This window comes from Salvelinus namaycush, unplaced genomic scaffold, assembly GCF_016432855.1.
Source record: "Salvelinus namaycush isolate Seneca unplaced genomic scaffold, SaNama_1.0 Scaffold1387, whole genome shotgun sequence".
Lineage (NCBI taxonomy): Eukaryota > Metazoa > Chordata > Actinopteri > Salmoniformes > Salmonidae > Salvelinus > Salvelinus namaycush.
The window spans coordinates 46,609-67,625 of NW_024058105.1; the positions used below are offsets into that span (position 1 = coordinate 46,609).

General features: G+C 45.0%; 1 protein-coding gene across 2 annotated transcripts in view; it reads right to left on the reverse strand.

The window, feature by feature from the left end:
* cibar1 (CBY1 interacting BAR domain containing 1) overlaps positions 1 to 14,102 on the reverse strand; it is a 36,017-nt gene extending 21,915 nt beyond the window's left edge. For both annotated transcript variants that reach the window (XM_038982986.1, XM_038982984.1), the window contains exons 1-7: positions 13,928 to 14,102; positions 13,435 to 13,669; positions 13,147 to 13,215; positions 8,857 to 8,958; positions 7,548 to 7,553; positions 6,943 to 7,047; positions 5,892 to 6,005 (exon numbers count right to left, since the gene is read on the reverse strand). In XM_038982986.1, the coding sequence (XP_038838914.1) occupies positions 5,892 to 6,005; positions 6,943 to 7,047; positions 7,548 to 7,553; positions 8,857 to 8,958; positions 13,147 to 13,215; positions 13,435 to 13,669; positions 13,928 to 13,956 (660 nt within the window). In that variant the 5' untranslated portion in view covers positions 13,957 to 14,102. The remainder of the gene's footprint in view (positions 1 to 5,891; positions 6,006 to 6,942; positions 7,048 to 7,547; positions 7,554 to 8,856; positions 8,959 to 13,146; positions 13,216 to 13,434; positions 13,670 to 13,927) is intronic.
* Between the last annotated feature and the right edge of the window lie 6,915 nt (positions 14,103 to 21,017).

Consider the following 21,017-nt stretch of genomic DNA (forward strand, 5'->3'; position numbering starts at 1 on the left):
CTTACCTCCAGATCCTCCTCTTCCTCTCCTATCACCCTTACCTCCATATCCTCCTCTTCCTCTCCTATAACCCTTACCTCCATATCCTCCTCTTCCTCTACTATAATCCTTACCTCCAGATCCTCCTCTTCCTCTCCTATAACCCTTACCTCCATATCCTCCTCTTCCTCTCCTATAACCCTTACCTCCATATCCTCCTCTTCCTATAACCCTTACCTCCATATCCTCCTCTTCCTCCTCTATAACCCTTACCTCCATATCCTCCTCTTCCTCTCCTATAACCCTTACCTCCATATCCTCCTCTTCCTCTCCTATAACCCTTACCTCCAGATCCTCCTCTTCCTCTCCTATAACCCTTACCTCCAGATCCTCCTCTTCCTCTCCTATAACCCTTACCTCCAGATCCTCCTCTTCCTCTCCTATAACCCTTACCTCCAGATCCTCCTCTTCCTCTCCTATAACCCTTACCTCCAGATCCTCCTCTTCCTCTCCTATAACCCTTACCTCCATATCCTCCTCTTCCTCTCCTATAACCCTTACCTCCATATCCTCCTCTTCCAGATCCTCCTCTTCTTCTCCTATAACCCTTACCTTCATATCCTCCTCTTCCTCTCCTATAACCCTTACCTCCATATCCTCCTCTTCCTCTCCTATAACCCTTACCTCCATATCCTCCTCTTCCTCTCCTATAACCCTTACCTCCATATCCTCCTCTTCCTCTCCTATAACCCTTACCTCCAGATCCTCCTCTTCCTCTCATATAACCCTTACCTCCATATCCTCCTCTTCCTCTCCTATAACCCTTACCTCCAGATCCTCCTCTTCCTCTCCTATCACCCTTACCTCCATATCCTCCTCTATAACCCTTACCTCCATATCCTCCTCTTCCTCTCCTATAACCCTTACCTCCAGATCCTCCTCTTCCTCTCCTATAACCCTTACCTCCATATCCTCCTCTTCCTCTCCTATAACCCTTACCTCCATATCCTCCTCTTCCTCTCCTATAACCCTTACCTCCAGATCCTCCTCTTCCTCTCCTATAACCCTTACCTCCAGATCCTCCTCTTCCTCTCCTATAACCCTTACCTCCAGATCCTCCTCTTCCTCTCCTATAATCCTTACCTCCAGATCCTCCTCTTCCTCTCCTATAACCCTTACCTCCAGATCCTCCTCTTCCTCTCCTATAACCCTTACCTCCAGATCCTCCTCTTCCTCTCCTATAACCCTTACCTCCAGATCCTCCTCTTCCTCTCCTATAACCCTTACCTCCATATCCTCCTCTATAACCCTTACCTTCATATCCTCCTCTTCCTCTCCTATAACCCTTACCTCCATATCCTCCTCTTCCTCTCCTATAACCCTTACCTCCATATCCTCCTCTTCCTCTCCTATAACCCTTACCTCCATATCCTCCTCTTCCTCTCCTATAACCCTTACCTCCAGATCCTCCTCTTCCTCTCCTATAACCCTTACCTCCAGATCCTCCTCTTCCTCTCCTATCACCCTTACCTCCAGATCCTCCTCTTCCTCTCCTATAACCCTTACCTCCAGATCCTCCTCTTCCTCTCCTATAACCCTTACCTCCATATCCTCCTCTTCCTCTCCTATAACCCTTAACTTCATATCCTCCTCTTCCTCTCCTATAACCCTTACCTCCATATCCTCCTCTATAACCCTTACCTCCATATCCTCCTCTTCCTCTCCTATAACCCTTAACTTCATATCCTCCTCTTCCTCTCCTATAACCCTTACCTCCAGATCCTCCTCTATAACCCTTACCTCCAGATCCTCCTCTTCTTCTCCTATAACCCTTACCTCCATATCCTCCTCTTCCTCTCCTATAACCCTTACCTCCAGATCCTCCTCTTCCTCTCCTATAACCCTTACCTCCAGATCCTCCTCTATAACCCTTACCTCCATATCCTCCTCTTCCTCTCCTATAACCCTTACCTCCAGATCCTCCTCTTCCTCTACTATAACCCTTACCTCCATATCCTCCTCTTCCTCTCCTATAACCCTTACCTCCATATCCTCCTCTTCCTCTCCTATAACCCTTACCTCCATATCCTCCTCTTCCTCTCCTATAACCCTTACCTCCAGATCCTCCTCTTCCTCTCCTATAACCCTTACCTCCATATCCTCCTCTTCCTCTCCTATAACCCTTACCTTCATATCCTCCTCTTCCTCTCCTATAACCCGTACCTCCATATCCTCCTCTTCCTCCCCTATAACCCTTACCTCCATATCCTCCTCTTCCTCTCCTATAACCCTTACCTCCAGATCCTCCTCTTCCTCTCCTATAACCCTTACCTCCAGATCCTCCTCTTCCTCTCCTATAACCCTTACCTCCAGATCCTCCTCTTCCTCTCCTATAACCCTTACCTCCAGATCCTCCTCTTCCTCTCCTATAACCCTTACCTCCAGATCCTCCTCTTCCTCTCCTATAACCCTTACCTCCAGATCCTCCTCTTCCTCTCCTTATAACCCTTACCTCCAGATCCTCCTCTTCCTCTCCTATAACCCTTACCTCCAGATCCTCCTCTTCCTCTCCTATAACCCTTACCTCCAGATCCTCCTCTTCCTCTCCTATAACCCTTACCTCCAGATCCTCCTCTTCCTCTCCTATAACCCTTACCTCCAGATCCTCCTCTTCCTCTCCTATAACCCTTACCTCCATATCCTCCTCTTCCATAACCCTTACCTCCATATCCTCCTCTTCCTCTCCTATAACCCTTACCTCCAGATCCTCCTCTTCTTCTCCTATAACCCTTACCTCCAGATCCTCCTCTTCCTCTCCTATAACCCTTACCTTCATATCCTCCTCTTCCTCTCCTATAACCCTTACCTCCATATCCTCCTCTTCCTCTCCTATAACCCTTACCTCCAGATCCTCCTCTTCCTCTCCTATAACCCTTACCTCCAGATCCTCCTCTTCCTCTCCTATAACCCTTACCTCCAGATCCTCCTCTTCCTCTCCTATAACCCTTACCTCCATATCCTCCTCTTCCTCTCCTATAACCCTTACCTCCATATCCTCCTCTTCCTCTCCTATAACCCTTACCTTCATATCCTCCTCTTCCTCTCCTATAACCCTTACCTCCAGATCCTCCTCTTCCTCTCCTATAACCCTTACCTCCATATCCTCCTCTTCCTCTCCTATAACCCTTACCTCCATATCCTCCTCTTCCTCTACTATAACCCTTACCTCCAGATCCTCCTCTTCCTCTACTATAACCCTTACCTCCATATCCTCCTCTTCCTCTCCTATAACCCTTACCTCCAGATCCTCCTCTTCCTCTCCTATCACCCTTACCTCCAGATCCTCCTCTTCCTCTCCTATAACCCTTACCTCCATATCCTCCTCTTCCTCTCCTATAACCCTTACCTCCATATCCTCCTCTTCCTCTACTATAACCCTTACCTCCAGATCCTCCTCTTCCTCTCCTATCACCCTTACCTCCAGATCCTCCTCTTCCTCTCCTATAACCCTTACCTCCAGATCCTCCTCTTCCTCTCCTATAACCCTTACCTCCATATCCTCCTCTTCCTCTCCTATAACCCTTACCTCCAGATCCTCCTCTTCCTCTCCTATAACCCTTACCTCCATATCCTCCTCTTCCTCTCCTATAACCCTTAACTTCATATCCTCCTCTTCCTCTCCTATAACCCTTACCTCCATATCCTCCTCTATAACCCTTACCTCCAGATCCTCCTCTTCCTCTCCTATAACCCTTACCTCCATATCCTCCTCTTCCTCTACTATAACCCTTACCTCCAGATCCTCCTCTTCCTCTCCTATAACCCTTACCTCCAGATCCTCCTCTTCCTCTCCTATAACCCTTACCTCCAGATCCTCCTCTTCCTCTCCTATAACCCTTACCTCCATATCCTCCTCTTCCTCTCCTATAACCCTTACCTCCATATCCTCCTCTTCCTCTCCTATAACCCTTACCTCCAGATCCTCCTCTTCCTCTCCTATAACCCTTACCTCCAGATCCTCCTCTATAACCCTTACCTCCAGATCCTCCTCTTCCTCTCCTATAACCCTTACCTCCAGATCCTCCTCTTCCTCTCCTATAACCCTTACCTCCAGATCCTCCTCTTCCTCTCCTATAACCCTTACCTCCAGATCCTCCTCTATAACCCTTACCTCCAGATCCTCCTCTATAACCCTTACCTCCAGATCCTCCTCTTCCTCTCCTATAACCCTTACCTCCAGATCCTCCTCTTCCTCTCCTATAACCCTTACCTCCATATCCTCCTCTTCCTCTCCTATAACCCTTACCTCCATATCCTCCTCTTCCTCTCCTATAACCCTTACCTCCATATCCTCCTCTTCCTCTCCTATAACCCTTACCTCCATATCCTCCTCTTCCTCTCCTATAACCCTTACCTCCAGATCCTCCTCTTCCTCTCCTATAACCCTTACCTCCAGATCCTCCTCTTCCTCTCCTATAACCCTTACCTCCAGATCCTCCTCTTCCTCTCCTATAACCCTTACCTTCATATCCTCCTCTTCCTCTCCTATAACCCTTACCTCCATATCCTCCTCTTCCTCTCCTATAACCCTTACCTCCATATCCTCCTCTTCCTCTCCTATAACCCTTACCTCCAGATCCTCCTCTTCCTCTCCTATAACCCTTACCTCCATATCCTCCTCTTCCTCTCCTATAACCCTTACCTCCATATCCTCCTCTTCCTCTGCTATAACCCTTACCTCCAGATCCTCCTCTTCCTCTGCTATAACCCTTACCTCCAGATCCTCCTCTTCCTCTGCTATAACTCTTACCTCCAGATCCTCCTCTTCCTCTCCTATAACCCTTACCTTCATATCCTCCTCTTCCTCTCCTATAACCCGTACCTCCATATCCTCCTCTTCCTCCCCTATAACCCTTACCTCCAGATCCTGCTCTTCCTCTCCTATAACCCTTACCTCCAGATCCTCCTCTTCCTCTCCTTATAACCCTTACCTCCAGATCCTCCTCTTCCTCTCCTATAACCCTTACCTCCAGATCCTCCTCTTCCTCTCCTATAACCCTTACCTCCAGATCCTCCTCTTCCTCTCCTATAACCCTTACCTCCAGATCCTCCTCTTCCTCTCCTATAACCCTTACCTCCAGATCCTCCTCTTCCTCTCCTATAACCCTTACCTCCATATCCTCCTCTTCCATAACCCTTACCTCCATATCCTCCTCTTCCTCTCCTATAACCCTTACCTCCATATCCTCCTCTTCCTCTGCTATAACCCTTACCTTCATATCCTCCTCTTCCTCTCCTATAACCCTTACCTCCATATCCTCCTCTTCCTCTCCTATAACCCTTACCTCCAGATCCTCCTCTTCCTCTCCTATAACCCTTACCTCCAGATCCTCCTCTTCCTCTCCTATAACTCTTACCTCCATATCCTCCTCTTCCTCTCCTATAACCCTTACCTCCATATCCTCCTCTTCCTCTCCTATAACCCTTACCTCCAGATCCTCCTCTTCCTCTCCTATAACTCTTACCTCCAGATCCTCCTCTATAACCCTTACCTCCATATCCTCCTCTTCTTCTCCTATAACCCTTACCTCCAGATCCTCCTCTTCCTCTCCTATAACTCTTACCTCCATATCCTCCTCTTCCTCTCCTATAACCCTTACCTCCATATCCTCCTCTTCCTCTCCTATAACCCTTACCTTCATATCCTCCTCTTCCTCTCCTATAACCCTTACCTCCATATCCTCCTCTTCCTCTACTATAACCCTTACCTCCATATCCTCCTCTTCCTCTCCTATAACCCTTACCTCCAGATCCTCCTCTTCCTCTCCTATAACCCTTACCTCCATATCCTCCTCTTCCTCTCCTATAACCCTTACCTCCAGATCCTCCTCTTCCTCTCCTATAACCCTTACCTCCAGATCCTCCTCTTCGTCTACGTTGTGTATGCTCTGGTAAGCTGTGGTGTACGCCTCCAACGCCTTGGCATGGAACGACATCTCCACCGTCAGAAACTCCCCAAAGATCTTCTACAGGGAGAGAGAGGAGAGTAAGAACAGTATCACATTGTCAATACAGCACAATAGGAAGTAATGACAACGACCAAATGAATAAAGGGTTGACGTGGCCATAATCAATTATTGTAATAATGATTAAACAGATTACATTCAACAAAGAATGACTGCTGAAAATCTGATCAAAGAAACACTGGATGCTTTTTGGAGAGAGACAGAGAGAGATACATAGAGACAAAGAGAGAGAAATAGAGAATCATGAGAAAACAAAAAGATAATTGCTTGACACAAAAAACAGAGTAAACTAGAATGCTATTTGGCCCTAAACAGAGAGTACACAGTGGCAGAATACCTGACCACTGTGACTGACCCAAGCTTAAGGACAGCTTTGACTATGTACAGACTCAGTGAGCATAGCCTTGCTATTGAAGAAGGCCGCCGTAGGCAGACCTGGCTCTCAAGAGAAGACAGGCTATGTGCACACTGCCCACAAAATGAGGTGGAAACTGAGCTGCACTTCCGAACCTCCTGCCCAATGTATGACCATATTAGAGACACATATTTCCCTCAGATTACACAGATCCACAAATAACTCGAAAACAAACCCGATTTTGATAAACTTCCATATCTACTGGGTGAAATACCACAGTGTGACATCACAGCAGCAATATGTGTGACCTGTTGCCACAAGAAAAGGGCAACCAGTGAAGAACAAACACCATTGTAAATACAACCCATATTTATGCATATTTATTTTCCCTTTTGTACTTTAACTATTTGCACATAATATTACATTTATAATGTCTTTATTGTTTTGGAACTTTTGTGAGTGTGATGTTCACTGTTCATTTGTATTGTTTATTTAACTTTATTTATCTAATACACTTGCTTTGGCAATGTTAACATATGTTTCCCAATAAATCCCTTCAATTGAAATTGAGAGATAAGAGACCTTGATATCTTGTATTTTCTGCTTTTCAAAAGCGTCTATTGTCTCCTCCAGTTGTCGTGTCGTGCGCGTGGCGTCCATCGTGGCTCTCTGCAGGTCACTTTCAGCCTGTTGTCATGACGACACAATGCGACACATAACATACACTTCAAATCATTTTCATAAATGGCTATTTTGACTAAATATATATATGTCTCAAGATAAAGAGATTTGTTGAAATAAATGACTATACTGGACTGCAATCATTCGAGTTCTCACAGCAGATTCAGAAGACACCCACCTGGGACTGTTGGCATCATTAAGGGAATTAAAGACACCCACCTGGGACTGTTGGCATCATTAAGGGAATTAAAGACACCCACCTGGGACTGTTGGCATCATTAAGGGAATTAAAGACACCCACCTGGGACTGTTGGCATCATTAAGGGAATTAAAGACACCCACCTGGGACTGTTGGCATCATTAAGGGAATTAAAGACACCCACCTGGGACTGTTGGCATCATTAAGGGAATTAAAGACACCCACCTGGGACTGTTGGCATCATTAAGGGAATTAAAGACACCCACCTGGGACTGTTGGCATCATTAAGGGAATTAAAGACACCCACCTGGGACTGTTGGCATCATTAAGGGAATTAGGACATTAACAATTAGAAAAATAACTAAATCCTCTTTCACCTTTAATATAGTTATGAATAACAGTGACAGTAATCAACATACTAGTGTTTAGTCTCATCCCATTGACCTTACTGGTGTTTAGTCTCATCCCATTGACCTTACTGGTGTTTAGTCTCCTCCCATTGACCTTACTGGTGTTTAGTCTCCTCCCATTGACCTTACTAGTGTTTAGTCTCCTCCCATTGACCTTACTAGTGTTTAGTCTCCTCCCATTGACCTTACTAGTGTTTAGTCTCCTCCCATTGACCTTACTAGTGTTTAGTCTCATCCCATTGACCTTACTGGTGTTTAGTCTCCTCCCATTGACCTTAGTGTTTAGTCTCATCCCATTGACCTTACTAGTGTTTAGTCTCCTCCCATTGACCTTACTAGTGTTTAGTCTCATCCCATTGACCTTACTGGTGTTTAGTCTCATCCCATTGACCTTACTGGTGTTTAGTCTCCTCCCATTGACCTTACTAGTGTTTAGTCTCATCCCATTGACCTTACTGGTGTTTAGTCTCCTCCCATTGACCTTACTGGTGTTTAGTCTCCTCCCATTGACCTTACTAGTGTTTAGTCTCTTCCCATTGACCTTACTAGTGTTTAGTCTCCTCCCATTGACCTTACTAGTGTTTAGTCTCATCCCATTGACCTTACTGGTGTTTAGTCTCATCCCATTGACCTTACTAGTGTTTAGTGTTTAGTCTCCTCCCATTGACCTTACTAGTGTTTAGTCTCCTCCCATTGACCTTACTGGTGTTTAGTCTCCTCCCATTGACCTTACTAGTGTTTAGTCTCATCCCATTGACCTTACTAGTGTTTAGTCTCATCCCATTGACCTTACTGGTGTTTAGTCTCATCCCATTGACCTTACTAGTGTTTAGTCTCATCCCATTGACCTTACTGGTGTTTAGTCTCCTCCCATTGACCTTACTAGTGTTTAGTCTCCTCCCATTGACCTTACCGGTGTTTAGTCTCCTCCCATTGACCTTACTGGTGTTTAGTCTCCTCCCATTGACCTTACTAGTGTTTAGTCTCATCCCATTGACCTTACCGGTGTTTAGTCTCCTCCCATTGACCTTACTGGTGTTTAGTCTCCTCCCATTGACCTTACTAGTGTTTAGTCTCCTCCCATTGACCTTACTGGTGTTTAGTCTCATCCCATTGACACGCGAACACATACACCAGGTGAATAACAATGTAGTCTAATACATGACTGGTGTAAAGGGATGATAGGTGAGAGAGCAATAAGGATACAATGATCTGTCTGTCAGAGGGGTTTCTCTGTCTCATTCTCTCCAGCTGCTGCATCTGTTTAGACTCCCTGTTCCTGGCACTCTGACTGGTCTTCAGGTCCTCCTGTCAATCACAGAGGTGCATGTTGAGGCAGCTGGGGTTAGTGGATTAAATCATGGTGTTTCAAATCACACACTATTCCCTGTATAGTGCACTAGTTTTGACCAGGAATCTATGGGCGACGGACAAGAGTAGTGAACTTTAAAGAGAATATAGTGTCATTTGGGACCCACATTTATACATATTTCAAAAAATTACGATTTCAATTAAGATCACAGAAAGATCCAACCAACTGTAGAATACAGCCAGGCCACAGAAATATCAAACAAACTGTAGAATACAGCCAGGCCACAGTAAGATCTAACCAACTGTAGAATATAGCCAGGCCACAGAAAGATCCAACCAACTGTAGAATATAGCCAGGCCACAGAAAGATCCAACCAACTGTAGAATACAGCCAGGCCACAGTAAGATCCAACCAACTGTAGAATACAGCCAGGCCACAGAAAGATCCAACCAACCGTAGAATACAGCCAGGCCACAGTAAGATCCAACCAACTGTAGAATACAGCCAGGTCACAGAAAGATCCAACCAACCGTAGAATACAGCCAGGCCACAGTAAGATCTAACCAACTGTAGAATACAGCCAGGCCACAGAATACAGCCAGGCCACAGTAAGATCCAACCAACTGTAGAATACAGCCAGGCCACGGTTAGATCCAACCAACTGTAGAATACAGCCAGGCCACAGTAAGATCTAACCAACTGTAGAATACAGCCAGGCCACAGTAAGATCTAACCAACTGTAGAATACAGCCAGGCCACAGTAAGATCTAACCAACTGTAGAATACAGCCAGGCCACAGTAAGATCCAACCAACTGTAGAATACAGCCAGGCCACAGTAAGATCCAACCAACTGTAGAATACAGCCAGGCCACAGTAAGATCCAACCAACTGTAGAATACAGCCAGGCCACAGTAAGATCCAACCAACTGTAGAATACAGCCAGGCCACAGAAAGATACACCCAACTGCAGAATACAGCCAGGCCACAGAAAGATCCACCCAACTGCAGAATACAGCCAGGCCACAGTAAGATCCAACCAACTGTAGAATACAGCCAGGCCACAGTAAGATCCAACCAACTGTAGAATACAGCCAGGCCACAGAATACAACCAACTGTAGAATACAGCCAGGCCACAGTAAGATCCAACCAACTGTAGAATACAGCCAGGTCACAGTAAGATCCAACCAACTGTAGAATACAGCCAGGCCACAGAATACAACCAACTGTAGAACACAGCCAGGTCAGTTAGATCCAACCAACTGTAGAATACAGCCAGGCCACAGTTAGATCTAACCAACTGTAGAATACAGCCAGGCCACAGTAAGATCCAACCAACTGTAGAATACAGCCAGGCCACAGTAAGATCCAACCAACTGTAGAATACAGCCAGGTCAGTTAGATCCAACCAACTGTAGAATACAGCCAGGTCACAGTAAGATCCAACCAACTGTAGAATACAGCCAGGCCACAGAATACAACCAACTGTAGAATACAGCCAGGCCACAGTAAGATCTAACCAACTGTAGAATACAGCCAGGCCACAGTAAGATCCGACCAACTGTAGAATACAGCCAGGCCACAGTAAGATCCAACCAACTGTAGAATACAGCCAGGCCACAGTAATATCTAACCAACTGTAGAATACAGCCAGGCCACAGTAAGATCCAACCAACCAACTGTAGAATACAGCCAGGCCACAGTAAGATCTAACCAACTGTAGAATACAGCCAGGCCACAGTAAGATCCAACCAACTGTAGAATACAGCCAGGCCACAGTAAGATCCAACCAACCAACTGTAGAATACAGCCAGGCCACAGTAAGATCTAACCAACCAACTGTAGAATACAGCCAGGCCACAGTAAGATCCAACCAACTGTAGAATACAGCCAGGCCACAGTAAGATCCAACCAACTGTAGAATACAGCCAGGCCACAGTAAGATCCAACCAACTGTAGAATACAGCCAGGTCACAGAAAGATCCAACCAACCAACTGTAGAATACAGCCAGGCCACAGTAAGATCCAACCAACCAACTGTAGAATACAGCCAGGCCACAGTAAGATCTAACCAACCAACTGTAGAATACAGCCAGGCCACAGTAAGATCCAACCAACTGTAGAATACAGCCAGGCCACAGTAAGATCCAACCAACTGTAGAATACAGCCAGGCCACAGTAAGATCCAACCAACTGTAGAATACAGCCAGGCCACAGTAAGATCCAACCAACTGTAGAATACAGCCAGGTCACAGTAAGATCCAACCAACGGTTGGTTGGATCTTACTGTGACCTGGCTGTATTCTACAGTTGGACCAGTCAGAGTATATAGCCACCCTATCATTGACTTGGTACTGGTACCTCGTGTATATAGCCATGCTATTGTTGCTCATTGTGTATTTCTTCCTTGTGTTACAATTTCTTTTAAATTATTTATTTTATTTCATTTAGTATTTTATTGTACTCTGCATTGTTGGGAAGGGTCCACAAGTAAGCATTTCACTGATAGTCTACACCTGTTTCCGAAGCATGTGACAATTAAAATGTTATTTGAGGGAGGGAATCTATTTTCATTGGTCCTCAACTCGTGGCTCAGTCATTTCATTCAGGGTAAGTGTAGTTAGCTGTGTGCTAGCCTGCCCCAGAACAGGACAGTTCTGAAGGACTCAGTCATTTCATTCAGGGTAAGTGTAGTTAGCCGTGTGCTAGCCTGCCCCAGAACAGGACAGTTCTGAAGGACTCAGTCATTTCATTCAGGGTAAGTGTAGTTAGCCGTGTGCTAGCCTGCCCCAGAACAGGACAGTTCTAAAGGACTCAGTCATTTCATTCAGGCTAAGTGGAGTTAGCCGTGTGCTAGCCTGCCCCAGAACAGGACAGTTCTGAAGGACTCAGTCATTTCATTCAGGGTAAGTGGAGTTAGCCGTGTGTTAGCCTGCCCCAGAACAGGACAGTTCTGAAGGACTCAGTCATTTCATTCAGGCTAAGTGGAGTTAGCCGTGTGCTAGCCTGCCCCAGAACAGGACAGTTCTGAAGGACTCAGTCATTTCATTCAGGCTAAGTGGAGTTAGCCGTGTGTTAGCCTGCCCCAGAACAGGACAGTTCTGAAGGACTCAGTCATTTCATTCAGGCTAAGTGGAGTTAGCCGTGTGCTAGCCTGCCCCAGAACAGGACAGTTCTGAAGGACTCAGTCATTTCATTCAGGCTAAGTGGAGTTAGCCGTGTGCTAGCCTGCCCCAGAACAGGACAGTTCTGAAGGACTCAGTCATTTCATTCAGGCTAAGTGTAGTTAGCCGTGTGCTAGCCTGCCCCAGAACAGGACAGTTCTGAAGGACTCAGTCATTTCATTCAGGCTAAGTGGAGTTAGCCGTGTGTTAGCCTGCCCCAGAACAGGACAGTTCTAAAGGACTCAGTCATTTCATTCAGGCTAAGTGGAGTTAGCCGTGTGCTAGCCTGCCCCAGAACAGGACAGTTCTAAAGGACTCAGTCATTTCATTCAGGGTAAGTGTAGTTAGCTGTGTGCTAGCCTGCCCCAGAACAGGACAGTTCTGAAGGACTCAGTCATTTCATTCAGGCTAAGTGGAGTTAGCCGTGTGCTAGCCTGCCCCAGAACAGGACAGTTCTAAAGGACTCAGTCATTTCATTCAGGGTAAGTGTAGTTAGCTGTGTGCTAGCCTGCCCCAGAACAGGACAGTTCTGAAGGACTCAGTCATTTCATTCAGGCTAAGTGGAGTTAGCCGTGTGCTAGCCTGCCCCAGAACAGGACAGTTCTAAAGGACTCAGTCATTTCATTCAGGGTAAGTGTAGTTAGCTGTGTGCTAGCCTGCCCCAGAACAGGACAGTTCTGAAGGACTCAGTCATTTCATTCAGGGTAAGTGTAGTTAGCTGTGTGCTAGCCTGCCCCAGAACAGGACAGTTCTGAAGGATTTGTTGCCATAGAAATGTACCACTTTCATATGACCGGTTATCCCCGAGTTGAACTCAGAGTTGACCAAAGTTACCTTGCTAACACCTCAAACCTGCTCGTATGATACCCCTCAGGTGTGCAACAGACTTTCTGGTTTTTTGACACCACAAAATAGAGGATAACTGTCACCCAAAACAGTAGGCCTATACATCAGAACAGAAAAACGACCATAGCAAACGAACAGCAGTTGTATCCAAATATGGGAAAGGACTGTATCTTACCCTTTTAAGTTTAACAACACTTCCATAGCTTTTCAAAGGCTCTACAACTTTGGCTTCAAGCCTCTCCACCTGCAAATACATTGGGAATCTCAAAGTTATTTAGTTAATTCATTCCTGGGAGGATTTGAAATCCTAGGTGGCTAGATTAGAACACAAAATACATGCAGATGAAACATTCTCCAATAGTCTGATCAATAGAAGTCTGTACTATTTTCAATAACAACCATTTATATAATGCATCCATTATGATTGAAAATGATTAGGCAATACTATGGTGCATAGGCTTACCTCTGCTTGACGATAATCCTGAACTTTGGCAAGGTTGTCTGCAAACTGTTTCATACCCCTCTGCAGATTTGGCGTTTCTGTCTCCGCATAGATGCTGATCTCTCTGACCAGTAGGTCTGCCTTGTCCCGTAACCTCGCCGTTTTACGCACGTAGGCTGCGAACAGTTGGCACATCTCTCCAAAGTGCTTCTCCGTGTTGGTGATGTTCTCCTGGATCTGTCTGGTCTGGCTGTCTCTGTGATGGGAACATCCAGGTAACTTTAGCTAGCTAGCTAACCTGGTTAAAGTTAACTAAGTTACATGGCTAGCCTAACTATCATATAAACACTGATATCAAGCTAAAGTTGAACGCAATAGCTAGCCAGCTAGTTAAATAATTGAAGAAAAGGTTGGCTAGCTAACTAAACAAATCACTAAAAAGTTATATAAATCAAGAATTTTGCAAGATGTCTAACGTCTTTACGATAGCTAACGTTAGTTTGCTTTGTGTTACCTTGCCCTTGCATCCGGAGTCCGGCTCATAACTGCAGAGTAAAAGGTGGTAATGCGATCCAGTATAAAACAATGCTACGAGCCAGATAAGCTACTGATCCAGCAATTAGGTAACGTTAGCTAGCTAACGGGTGAGTGTGATTGATTTGCTCGTGTAATACGCTAGCAAGCTTCACGTCCGGGAGCCGTTTCCATGGAGTTTATTTTTTCCGGTAAAGTATGATGGGAAATGGAGGCGCCCACTAGGTATTCCGTCACTGCCTACATGTTATGGACATCAACTGCATGTGTGCATTTCTTTGTCTTATTTTTACTAAAGAATTCTAACTTAACTAGAACAATAAAACTTTTTTCTTTCTTTTTTTCAGATCATTTCAGTATCATTATTAGTTGGTTTTAGGCTACACAACCCCAACAGATGGGATATTGCCTTTAATTAACCATGGACCATCTAAAATTCTTGAATTATATCTAGTGGAACTAACATTACTCTCCACTAGTGACAAGAACATTTAATTAATTATAGGCCTACCTGTTGCTGACATGTTGGCTGGGTCGTCCTGAAGTCCTATTATCCACACCAATCCAAAGGCCGAGGTAAAGTTGGTTTTATATTCAACACATTCGTACATTCAACAGACATTCGCCAAAAACCGGTACCGAGTCAATATGGAGGCTCTATACAGGTGGTACCGGTACCGAGTCAATGTGCAGGGGTTCAGGTTAGTTGAGGTAAGTTGTAAAGTGACTATGCATTGATAATAAACAGCGAGGACATCAGGTGGGTCTGGGCGTTGGGTAGAACCCCCTAGGTCCTGGAGAACAGGTAATGGAGGACATCAGGTGGGTCCAGGTCTGGGTGTTGGGTAGAACCCCTAGGTCCTGGAGAACAGGTAATGGAGGACATCAGGTGGGTCTGGGTGTTGGGCAGAACCCCTAGGTCCTGGAGAACAGGTAATGGAGGACATCAGGTGGGTCTGGGTGTTGGGTAGAACCCCTAGGTCCTGGAGAACAGGTAATGGAGGACATCAGGTGGGTCTGGGTGTTGGGCAGAACCCCTAGGTCCTGGAGAACAGGTAATGGAGGACATCAGGTGGGTCTGGGTCTGGGTGTTGGGTAGAACCCCTAGGTCCTGGAGAACAGGTAATGGAGGACATCAGGTGGGTCTGGGTGTTGGGCAGAACCCCTAGGTCCTGGAGAACAGGTAATGGAGGACATCAGGTGGGTCTGGGTGCTGGGTAGAACCCCTAGGTCGTGGAGAACAGGTAATGGAGGATATCAGGTGGGTCTGGGTGTTGGGCAGAACCCCTAGGTCCTGGAGAACAGGTAATGGAGGACATCAGGTGGGTCTGGGTGTTGGGCAGAACCCCTAGGTCCTAGAGAACAGGAGTTAAAGGGAACAGGGTAGGAGACGTAAACAAGCAAACACACAGGTTACACTTTACAGTGAGAAAATGTGATGGATTAGTGCAGTGTTTTAAATGGGAGATATGTACTTTTCAACACTTCTGGAAAGTATAACCTACCTCAAAGCTGGTCCCCCTCCGAGTCAGAGCACAGAGAATCAGACTGATCCAAACTCACTGGTTCTGGTAGATGGGATACTTCCTGGGAGGCTCGGACAGTCGATGGTCCTAAAGTAATTTGGAGAGGTAAATTGAGGAGGTACATTTTTATAAGCTCAGCATAACTACCATTTCTTGCTTTTCAAATGTCAACCAAAGCTTAACATACTTTGTCCTTTGGGCTTCACTGAAGTGTAGGGCGTCAGGGATTTCAGTGGTCGACCGTCCAACTGCTCCAACTGGAGAAGATTGTTGGCTTCCAACGAGGTAACCCTAGGAAGACAAAGAGAAACATTTCAGTGTTCAGGAAACTAAAACTAGCTTCAGGTTATCTTGTGTGCAAATGCAAATAGTTATTATCTGAGATGTTATTATATTCACTTTAACAGAAGGTGAGCTAGGAGTGAAAGAGCAGCGAGGTTTCCCAGGTCTCACCTTCCTTTTGTCCTTCTTCCTAACCAAGTAATTCGCCCGGATGTCATAGCACTTGGTCCCCTTCTTGATTCTGCTCTGGTAGCTCTCCTTCTGTTTCTCATGGGCCTTGTCCATGTTCAGTCTCACCTTGATTGATAACAGGAATACATGCAATTATATTTCACATTACAAATGCATTTCTTACATATCTCTTGGAGGGACAGAAAATAACTTCATTGCGGACAATCATTTTTTCCTGGTCAAAAACCTCCACAAAAACCTTCAAACCAAGATGGCGTAGCAGTCAGGCGTCTTTGTCTTCATCTTGTCATGTATATATCTTTTTATATATTTTTTTTTTGCATATATTTTTCTTAACCTCAACTTCAACATACTCTCCTGCAACCCGCCTCACCCAATGTGGTATGGATCTGCTATTTTCTTTACTTTAGAACCGGAACCCCTAACAGAGGCTAACTAGCTAGTAGTCAGCTAGCCACTGCTAGCTGTCATCAGCTAACCTTTAGCCCCGGACAACTCATGCCAGTCTGCACAACGCGATTCAACCCAGAGCGTATCGGACTTCTTCTTCTCCGGATTCCTACCGCAAGCTCTGAACCTTTTCACCTGGATCATCGCAGCTAGCTAGCTGCTATCCGAGTGGCTACTCCCGGCTAACGTCTCTGTCCAGAAGCTAACACCAATTAGCCTGGAGCTAGCCTATGCTAGGCCCATCTCCCGGGCTAGCTGAAGAGGTCCATCAGCCACTCCTTGGGCTACAATACCTATTTTGCCAATTGGCCTGTACCCCTTTTACTGCCGATCCGGTGCCCCGCCGATTCATCACGACTGGACTGGCAATACTAAAGTGCTTATAAGAACATCCAATAGTCAAAGGTATATGAAATACAAATCGTATAGAGAGAAATAGTCCTATAATAACCACAACCTAAAACTTCTTACCTGGGAATATTGAAGACTCATGTTAAAAGGAACCACAGCTTTCATATGTTCTCATGTTCTGAGCAAGGAACTTAAACATTAGCTTTTTTACATGGCACATATTGCACTTTTACTTTCTTCTCCAACACTTTGTTTTTGCATTATTTAAACCAAATTGAACAAGTTTCATTATTTATTTGAGGCTAAATTGATTTGATTGATGTATTATATTAAGTTCAAATAAGTGTTCATTCAGTATTGTTGTAATTGTCATTATTACACATAAATAAAATCGTCAGATTATTCGGAATTGGCTTTTTTGGTCCTCCAATAATCGGTATCGGCGTTGAAAAATCATAATCGGTCGACCTCTAATCCTCACCATAAGGCGATCATTCTCCTGTATATTATGAGTACAGCGACTGCAATTGGATGGCATAATGTTAATGTTACTACTTATTTTCAGCTGGTGGAGGTCCTGCAGAACCATGTCCAGATAAAGCACCCGGGGTGAAAAAGTTGAATGAAAAAACTGAGATGTTAGTAAATGTATTAAAAGTAAAAACCGAAAAGTTTGGCAGATAGCCAAATAGCAACAAGCAGCACGGAGACAAGTCTGGAAGTTGAGAGCAGAGCTCTCAAACCACTCAATAGCGCTCAAGGCCATGTTTTGCAATGCAATAATGGTAGGCCTACTTTGCCTTTTTGAACAGCATTAAAGCAGCATTGCTTTCAAACATAGCAAAGTGTGTTGGGGTTGAAGGTAAAAACAAAAGGGCTTTTCCCAACTTTACGCGTTAGGCCTGTTTTAAAACAAAAAAGGTCAGGTGATAATTAGGCCTACCTGTAGCAGAGAGGAAGAGGTGAAGCGAGAGGGTCTGCTCCGTCACCGTCTGTCCACGTGGAAATACAGCGATAAGCAAACCGCCAAAACCACCTGCCTTCTCGTCTTTGGGACAATGACTCCCATTTGTTAGGGCGTACACAAAACCATCTCGTCATTATATACTGCTCTGCCTATAGTCAAACGGTCCTTGGGATGCCCCAACTCTGACATTACCCCATTGAAGTTGAAATAGCTCACGGTCAGGGTAGGGGTTAAGGTTAGGGTTATGGGCTTTAGGGTAGAGACATCCCAAGGATCCCGGATAGCACTAATCGTAGTCAAACGCCTATAGATGACGGACGTGCCATGGTTAGAACTATTCGGGTTCCTTGGTTCATCCTGACCCTAACTCAGGGCCAGAGCGAATCAGTTGGACGGTATTTGATTTCCATATGGGGCAGGGGTTTTTCACAGGAAGCGTGTTCAACAATTTCTTTCAATGTTTTTTTTAAAGTAAAGACATAATTTAACTATAAAATGTATTACCTTAATGGGGTATGAACACAACAAAAAACGTTTAATCTGATTGTCAAACAAATCCCATCCAAAAGTAGGTTACCTTCGCACGTTCATCCAAAATAATTCCAGCATCCGAACAGTGCACTGTGCACCGACCTGCCAACTTTCCTTGAATTTCACAAATGGCTACAACTATACTGAACAAAAATATGAACTCATCATGTAAAGTGCTGGTCCCATGTTTCATGAGCTGAAATCAAAAATCCCAGAAATGTTCTATATGCACAAAAAGCTTATTTCTCTCATGTTGTGCACATATTTGTTTACATCCCTGTTAGTGAGAATTTCTCCTTTGCCAAGATAATCCATCCATCTGACAGGTGTGGCTGTCATTACACAAGTGCACCTTGGGGGCAATAAAAGGCCACTTTAAAATGTGCAATGTTGCCACACAACACATTGCCACAGATGTCTCAAGATTTGAGGGAGCGTGCACTTGACATGCTGACTGCAGGAATGTCCACCAGAGCTGTTGTCAGATAATTGAATGTACATTTTCTACCATATGCTGCCTCCAACATCGTTGTAGGTAATTTGTCAGTACGTCCAACCGGCCTCACCACCACAGACCACGTGTAACCACGCCAGCCCAGGACATCCACATCCGGCTTCTTCACCTGCGGGGATCGTCTGAGACCAGCCACCCAGACAGCTGATGAAAGTGAGGAGTATTTCTGTCTGTAAATAAAGCCCTTTTGTGGGGAAAAACTAGTTCTGATTGGCTTCATACCATTATTCCATTCTTTATTGCTCTGAATCTAAATGTTATTTTGCTTATTTCTTTTTTCTGCCGGGAATAGACAGATGGTGGACAGTCTATTCCTAGTATTGACTGAATGTCTGTCTCTTACCAACTGAACACTGTTGCGAAATGGAGTTTGGTCGTTTTAAATGGTGTACATTGTGAATTAAAATAAGCCTTTAAAAAAAAGACCACAAAAAGACCACAGACCACAGTTCACCTGACTCCCAATGAATGCTTGGGTTGTTTGACCACAGAACAGTAGTTCACCTGACTCCCAATTAATGCTTGGGTTGTTTGACCACAGAACAGTAGTTCACCTGACTCCCAATGAATGCTTGGGTTGTTTGACCACAGAACAGTAGTTCACCTGACTCCCAATTAATGCTTGGGTTGTTTGACCACAGAACAGTAGTTTACCTGACTATCAATTAATGCTTGGGTTGTTTGACCACAGAACAGTAGTTCACCTGACTCTCAATTAATGCTTGGGTTGTTTGACCACAGAACAGTAGTTTACCTGACTATCAATTAATGCTTGGGTTGTTTAATCATCTTTCCTGGTAAATATTTAGCTATCCTTCTGATCAGGCATGCAGTTTTAATTTTTTTTTTTAACCTAGATGAGTTATTTGAGACGACCATGAAAAGCAGTTGTCTAGCTGCTCCACCAGTAGTTTGGTTTCTGACACTTCCTCAGTTGTCTAGCTGCACTACCAGCAGTTTGGTTTCTGACACTTCCGCAGTTGTCTAGCTGCACTACCAGCAGTTTGGTTTCTGACACTTCCTCAGTTGTCTAGCTGCACTACCAGCAGTTTGGTTTCTGACACTTCCTCAGTTGTCTAGCTGCACTACCAGCAGTTTGGTTTCTGACACTTCCTCAGTTGTCTAGCTGCACTACCAGCAGTTTGGTTTCTAACACTTCCTCAGTTGTCTAGCTGCACTACCAGCAGTTTGGTTTCTGACACTTCCTCAGTTGTCTAGCTGCACTACCAGCAGTTTGGTTTCTGACACTTCCTCAGTTGTCTAGCTGCACTACCAGCAGTTTGGTTTCTGACACTTCCTCAGTTGTCTAGCTGCACTACCAGCAGTTTGGTTTCTGACACTTCCTCAGTTGTCTAGCTGCACTACCAGCAGTTTGGTTTCTGACACTTCCTCAGTTGTCTAGCTGCACTACCAGCAGTTTGGTTTCTGACACTTCCTCAGTTGTCTAGCTGCACTACCAGCAGTTTGGTTTCTGACACTTCCTCAGTTGTCTAGCTGCACTACCAGCAGTTTGGTTTCTGACACTTCCTCAGTTGTCTAGCTGCACTACTAGTAGTTTGGTTTCTGCCACTTCCTCAGTTGTCTAACTGCACTCCTAGTAGTTTGGTTTCTGCCACTTCCTCAGTTGTCTAGCTGCACTCCTAGTAGTTTGGTTTCTGCCACTTCCTCAGTTGTCTAACTGCACTCCTAGTAGTTTGGTTTCTGCCACTTCCTCAGTTGTCTAGCTGCACTCCTAGTAGTTTGGTTTCTGCCACTTCCTCAGTTGTCTAGCTGCAATACCAGTAGTTTGGTTTCTGATACTTCCTCAGTTTGTACTCCCCCCATACATCCCATGTTGTGTTGGCCTTTTCCTGGTGGAGCAGACCAACTTAACCGTGGTTTTCTTGGAGTTCAAAACACGTTTGTTCTGGCAAAACCACTCCCTGATATTTCCCAGATCTACTTGTAGAGATTTCTGTATCTGTTGAACTGATTGTCTTGCTGTTTTAAACTGTAGTATTAAATCTTCTTTGGGCTAGGTGTGCCGCTAGCGATCCCACCTCGACAACATCCGTTGAAATTGCAGAGCGCCAAATTCAAATTACAAAAATAGTAGATTTCAAAAAGGCTTTACGGCGAAAGTATACCATGCGATTATCTGAGGACAGAGCCCCGCTTACAAAAGCATACAAATATTTTCCAACCAAGCAGAGGCGTCACGAAAGTCAGAAATAGCGATAAAATAAATCACTTACCTTTGAAGATCTTCCTCTGTTGG